Genomic DNA, 7,077 nt, shown 5'->3' on the forward strand with positions numbered 1-7,077 from the left:
ACAAAAAAAATATTATGATTACACTGATGAACACAACTGTTTTTATCTTAAGGTTATAGTGAAAATGAACTCAGATTATTTAATTTGTCTCCTATATATTATTATCATTATGTATGAGAAATGTTTTTATTTTTTATACTGGAAATTTCCTAAGACAATAAACTTTCGGTGTTTTTTTGTGATCATTGTTAGTTAGCCTACCACAAACTGTATGTGCTTGTTTACAGGCAATATGTATCAGAAACAAAGGACATGTTGGAAGAAATGAAACTACTTGGGCTAACAGGAGCAGGAGAAAAGAACATACTGTGTGGTAAAAGTGGACGAGGCAGAGATGCTTGGTCAGCTTCCTAAAGAGAACAATCTGACAGTCTTGACACTGTAGGAGTTAACTAACTCCAAAAGATGGCAGTAGAGCAACATTAAGGATGCAAGCTGCCGTTTGAAGCCTAAGTAGAAGAAGAAAAACAGCCTACGTACCTTCTTATATATGTCAATGCTACGTACACATGTACGTATTACGCAGGGTAGGTAGGGTACTGCGTTGTTTGTAGCTGGTTCTGAAGTTAGCCAATCTAGTTAGCTAGCCAGCTAACTGCAGTGTCATTTGGTTACTATTGGTGAAAGTCACGCAGTCTTAAATATCTAGTTACAGAATATATCATTTAAATACTAAACCTGTGTTTCTCAAGTACAATAGCCGCCTTCCGTTTAGATTCAGTCGGTATTTGTCGTGGTAGTATCGCCGTTAGCCGAGGCTAACAGGATTCTCAATGGAGGGCAGCGCCAGCGTGAGGAGAGCGCTTTCCGGGACTCTCGTCCCTGTGACGGTCACAACAGTGGCTCTCCTTCAACATCAAACCGAGCAGAACGAGAACGAGAAGGGGAAGGTGCAGAGAAAGGTCCTCGATGAAGAGGAGTACATCGAGGTAACGTTAGCTAAATGATAGTTCATGGTTTATGATACAAGCTAGGGTATAGCAGTCATCACCAGACAACATGACAGCAGTGCTGCGTTTGCTTGGTTAATGCTAGCAAAGAAACAGGTTAATCATTTGTGTAACGTTATCTAACAAACGTACATTTTGTGTTAATGCTGTTTAGTTATACAACAACTCTTTAGAGCCCTTTATCACCTAGTTAGGCAAATCAGAGGTAAAGTTAACGTTACCCCACCTCCGGTTTATTTTAGGGGGAAAAACAAGATGGGATCCATACCAGTGTGACGTCAGGAGTCATAGCATAGTATGATAACAAACTAGATATGGTATGATATACTCGGATTATGATATACCATAGATTGTGATCTATGAGCAAAGCTCTCAATCTACCGGTCAGTTTTCGTTCCTACCCTCACCTATGGTCATGAAGGCTGGGTCATGACCGAAAGAACGAGATCCAGGGTACAAGCGCCCGAAATGGGTTTCCTTAGGAGGGTGGCTGGTGTCTCCCTTAGAGATAGGGTGAGAAGCTCAGTCATCCGTGAGGAGCTCGGAGTAGAGCCGCTGCTCCTTCGCGTCGAAAGGAGCCAGTTGAGGTGGTTCGGGCATCTGGTAAGGATGCCCCCTGGGCGCCTCCCTAGGGAGGTTTTCCAGGCACGTCCAGCTGGGAACGCCTCGGGATCCCCCAGTCGGAGCTGGTTAATGTGGCTCGGGAAAGGGAAGTTTGGGGTCCCCTGCTGGAGCTGCTGCCCCCGCGACCCGTTACCGGATAAGCGGAAGAAGATGGATGGATGGATGGATAGATTGTGATTTTTAAATGTATTAGTCTAATATATTTGATATGATTTTGTCACATTAATGTAAAAAATGCCCTCTTATCCTGCTTTATCACATGATACCATCCTTTATATGAAACTATTATTTGATTAATCAATAAACAGATTGACAAAAAGGTAAGGGGCTACAATATTGAGAAATAAAAACTACATTTTCAAGCCAAAAAGGCTGAAGGTCATCTGGTAATAGCTTCCCAAATGTAAGGATTTGCCGCTTTTCTCCGTTTCATATCATTGTATTTTGGATATGTTTCTGTTTTAACTGCCAGGCAGATAAAACAAGCAATTTAGAAAGGTCTTCTTGGTGCTCTGGTAAATTGTGATTGGCACTTTTCTCTATTTTCTAACATTTCATAGACCAAAGGATCAATCGCAAGAATAATTAGCAGATTAATCAATATTTACAAACGGTTAGTTGCAGCGCCACCATCCTGTTTTTGGTTTTGGGAACTAGGAAGCCAAGTAATATACCTGATTGAGTCAGCATTGCATGAGAAATACATGTCAATTCTACAATTGTTCTTTGTTGCATAATAACAATAGTTGTATTATACATGTAAATTCTACAATTGTTCTTTGTTGCATAATAACAATAGTTGTATTATAACAAAGAGCATTCCATTATCTTTCCTTATACAAAGTTAAATGTACCTACCTGTCTTACTTCTAACAGAGTTTAGAGAAGATCATCCAGCGGGACTTCTTCCCAGATGTGACTAAATTGCAAGCACAGAAGGACTATCTTGACGCTGAGGAAACTGGTGACCTAGAGAGAATGAGAGAGATATCCATCAGATATGGATCATCTTTGACAAAATCTACACCAAGGTCTACTGCGCCCTGTGAGTAGTATGAGGAGGGAAATTGAACACTGTATTTTCATGTTATACCTTACTTGCAGAACAAAATACTTGGTCTGAATGCGCTTTACATTTATTTTTTTCCCCCTTTCCTTCCTCTTTGAAAGATGTGACACCAGCAAGCTTTGAGACGCCAGTGGGCCACTCAGGGTCTCCCTCCTCCTCTCATGGCAATAAAGGTTTAGATGGCGGTAAGTATCTAATTTTCTAAGATAAAAAAAAACCCCGATAACATACCATTCTGATCTCTTTATTTGGGTGTTTATATGAACACTTTAAAACCCTTTGTTGCAACTTACTTAAAGCATGTTTGGCAGTAATCCTCTAATGAATGGACTTAAAAATGCTTAACAGTAATTTAACCCTATTTCTATCTATGGTGTATTTATAGAGGGCAAGGATGATGGCAAGGAAGAGAAAGAGCTGCCCTGTCTAGATCGCTTCCTTGCTAAAAATACCAGTGAGGATAATGCATCGTTTGAGCAGATAATGGATCTGGCTGAAGACAAGGAGAAGCTGAGGCATTACTGGTTATATGAGGCCGAGGCTGAATACAAACAGGTATGTATGTGCAAAGCTAAAAGCATACATTAAATTCAAAGCAATTAATAAAAAAGTATGGATTACAGGTGTGGTGATCATAGAATTATTTAAATTTAAATTTTTAAATTGCCCATGACCAAATTGTAGGATGTAATACTTGTGTAAGATTAAAGTTTGTAGCTTACTCCTGCAAGGAAAAAAACACATCTATGATGGTTATGAGGGCTGCATGATTTTGTTTACAGTAGCAGTAATCAATGTCAATGATTATTGAAGTATTGGTACACCCCTGGACTACATTGAAAACATTTATAAACACTTTTGATATTTTTCAGCGCCATGACGAGAACCTCGCTTTACCATCAGCAGAGAAAGCAGCACTTGAATGTGTCAAAGCCGGACTTGAGACATGGGAGTACAAAGCAAAGAATGCCCTGATGTATTATCCAGAGGGTAAGAAGACCAATGACATAAATCCCTATTGTATGTAAATGATCAAATTTAGCTGCGACAGAAAATTTAATTTTCATGCGTTTTACCATTATTACTATTTTATTCAGGTGTTAAAGACGACGATGCTCTATTTAAGAAGCCACGGGAGGTAATTCACAAGAACACGCGCTTTGTTGGAGACCCATTCAGCAAAGCTCTCAACAAAAGTCAGATTCAGCAGGCCGCTGCCCTCAATGCACAGGTACATTTTAGGACTACGGTATATGAAAACATTGATGTCGTTTTGTTTTGGCCTATGCTGTATGTGCCACATACTTGTGAATGAATTGTCTCTGCATGGCTGTTTAGTCTCTGTTAAAGAGTGATGTAGCTGATGTATCATGTTTTCTGTCCAGTTCAAACAGGGTAAAGTAGGCCCCGATGGGAAAGAGCTCATCCCACATGAATCCCCAACAGTGAATGGATATGGTTTTGAGAGTATGCCATCCCCTGCACCTGGTAAGTGGGTCTTAAAATCCTCCTCAACATACAGTAGTAACAGTCCCGAGACAGATGGAACTAAATGTTCAATGAGCCATTTAAGGCAACAACTACTTACATTTAGAGTAGATTTCTGAAAGCCGTTTCTTTCCCCTCAGGTGTAGCTGAGTCGCCTCTAATGACCTGGGGTGAGATCGAGAGCACCCCATTTCGTCTGGATGGATCGGACTCCCCATATGTTGAGAGGAACCACGGTCCATCATTTAAGGTACTGAACCTACAGTGGTAGCTGTAACGAATCATTGTTTTTTTTTTGTTTTTTTTCATTAGTTTAGTTGTAAAATGTTGACATTTATAATCTGTTTCTAAAAGATTCCAGAACCAGGAAGAAGAGAGAGGCTGGGTTTAAAGATGGCCAATGAAGCTGCCGCTAAAAACCGCGCTAAGAAACAGGAGGCATTGCGAAAGGTTACAGAGAACCTTGCAAGGTAAAGACACTTGACCTTCTGCACTCTTGATTATATCTGCTTCTACAAGTACGAACAGCTTTCTGCATCTGTCAACTCCTGTCTTTAAAAGGGACAGTTTAGCTTCAATTTTTTGTTATTTTAGGCTACTTTAATAGTGCATTTGTGAAGGAATTAATACTGTTATAAACTAACTGACCACATCAACTTTTGTGTTGCAGTCGTACACCTAAAGGTCTGAGTCCAGCCCTCACCCCCGCCCTGCAGAGGCTTGTAAATCGGACATCCAGCAAATACACGGACAAAGCTCTACGAGCGAGTTACACCCCATCACCTTCACATGGAGTCACTGGCTGCAAGTCTCCCTTCGGTGGCCCATCCACTCCCTCAGGAACGCCAACACCAGACAAAGCCAAGACGCCGAGCTCTCAGGACCTTACATCACTCACAGACAATCTGCTGCAACTACCCAAGAGACGAAAAGCCTCAGACTTTTTCTAAGTAAGAGAAGCTGTTCTCTTACTTGTACAAAACAGACATATTATAATGTGGAGAATTTGATTATGAACTGTCCAGATCCTGTTTTCTCAAATTAAAGAGCACATCTTTCAGCTGGATGACTGGATAAAGAAATGCACAGAGGACTGAAGACTTTTAAAGGATTTATTTGTTACATTTTTGCGCAGATGGGTTTATGTAGAGCCCTGTGAAATACATCTTGGTATCCAAATTCTTTTTAATTACTTGTTTATATTATTTGTTTTATCCCAAAAACAAGGTTTCATAGATTTTTGTACAGTTGTTTCCACTCTAACAAACTATTGCTACCTACCCAGCATCACATGCTTAAATTATATTAATATAATTATAATCAGTAGCTGTTTCTGAGAATCACACATTCAAATGGGATTTCAATGCACGGCATCCAATAGCTGTCCCCCAGCTTTCCATAAATGCTGCTGTGACATTTCAGTGTTTGTCTCTGCAATGTAGAAAAAAAATGTTTATTTTTGCCCTATGTTGAAAATAATGCTAAGGCAGAGCTGGGCTCAGCATCATAAATCTGTACAACCTTTTCCTTAAAATCTATAATAAAATGGGACATTTTGACTAAAAAGGTCTGCAAAAGAAATACCATGTATCGCCAGATGACTTCCTCGTCAATTAGATCTGTTCTACCTACTACTGGTGATAGAACAGAACTGTAAATACTAACTTTATACCTCCTTTTTTCAAGAAATCTTCAAATGTACAGGCTTAGCCACACTTACTCCAACATGCCCTCAGTCTGTTTTTTGGAGCATTAGAGGTTACAGGGTCCTTGGCTAGATGTATTATAAGATGAGGTTGTCCTGTTGGTTGGGAAGTCAACACACACTCTCATGGTTCATCATTTTGACTCGGTTGTGGACATTATACTTACCCTCAGTACATAACGTTGTATTGTGAATGTTTATTTTGTTTCGTTTCCATTTTATTTCTTGTAAAAACAATGCTCATATGCCCACATGTAAATGGCCTTTGATGGTATGATTATGCACTGTATTTATAGCCTTAAAATGGGTGTTAAGACATTACATATATTTTACAATATGATAACAAAAGTAAGCCATACAATTTCCTCAAAGACACAGGCTCACTCGTTCTGATAATTGCAGTCTTGGAGACTTGACACAAGGTCAGATAGGTCAGCCTGTCCAAGGAGGAGATGAAATAGAGCACATTTATTCAATAAAATTCAGAGTAGAAATTCTTGTTCAATTTTAGTACGAAGGTTTCTTAAGGATCCCAAATAAAAAAAGGCAAATCTCATTCTATGACTTTTGGTGAAATAAAATTAGGTGGCTTGGTTTTAGAATAAATTTCTTCTTAACTGGGATGATGGAAATGATATGAGTTATTGTACATTTGTGACCTTGAGCTAAACCATTTATATCAATACACGTAACTGTTTTTTAATTAGTACAATCACACTTCAAAGTTTATCCGATATGCGTAATCAACTGAAAACACCGCCCTGTGTGCCAGCAGCTCGCATTGTGCTGTTTGATAAACTGCGCCAGTCATCAGCGCCGCCCGTGTGTCGATGCTAACCGCTCACTGATAATATTTTGGTTTGGATTTATCCATGGATGGATAGCATTCATCTCAAAACAATCTCAACGGGTACACAACACACAATGGTTATGTGTGTCACACTGGGTACACTGCTGCATTCAAGTGGTGGCGGAATAATCAGGAAAATGAGATTCCGACTGGATAAATTCACGTAAATGCCCCCTCAAGTCGGCAAAATTTTCGCTACACGACGTGCCGAATTGGCGTCCTACTACGCAGTAACATTGTGGGCGAAATGCGCAATACGGTATTGCATTTGAAAATAAATCTCACATTTAATTTGTAATGCGTTATTGTAACAGTTAGTTATACTGAAAATAAATACTGGACGACTTTCCAACTCGGCGACCATGGATGTATTATAACATTGAGGCCATCG

The 7,077-nt window shown here is 39.6% G+C and overlaps 1 protein-coding gene across 1 annotated transcript; it reads left to right on the forward strand.

Annotated features, from left to right (window-relative positions):
• Nucleotides 1–523: 523 nt before the first annotated feature.
• On the forward strand, nt 524–5,727 carry ess2 (ess-2 splicing factor homolog). Its single transcript, XM_031278039.2, has 10 exons — nt 524–929; nt 2,451–2,619; nt 2,745–2,828; nt 3,029–3,198; nt 3,516–3,633; nt 3,741–3,874; nt 4,029–4,131; nt 4,272–4,381; nt 4,486–4,601; nt 4,802–5,727. The coding sequence occupies exons 1-10, from the start codon at nt 774–776 to the stop codon at nt 5,079–5,081; spliced, it is 1,440 nt and encodes a 479-aa protein (XP_031133899.1). The 5' UTR covers nt 524–773; the 3' UTR covers nt 5,082–5,727.
• The last annotated feature ends 1,350 nt before the right edge of the window (nt 5,728–7,077 follow it).

Source organism: Sander lucioperca, chromosome 1 (genome assembly GCF_008315115.2).
Source record: "Sander lucioperca isolate FBNREF2018 chromosome 1, SLUC_FBN_1.2, whole genome shotgun sequence".
NCBI lineage: Eukaryota > Metazoa > Chordata > Actinopteri > Perciformes > Percidae > Sander > Sander lucioperca.

Bases quoted from the DNA above. Each gene is read 5' to 3' on its own strand.
- ess2 (XM_031278039.2), top strand. From the start codon at position 774: ATGGAGGGCAGCGCCAGCGTGAGGAGAGCGCTTTCCGGGACTCTCGTC. The intron at 2,620-2,744 runs GTGAGTAGTATG...CCTCTTTGAAAG, and splicing joins ACCAAGGTCTACTGCGCCCT to ATGTGACACCAGCAAGCTTT. The intron at 3,199-3,515 runs GTATGTATGTGC...GATATTTTTCAG, and splicing joins CCGAGGCTGAATACAAACAG to CGCCATGACGAGAACCTCGC.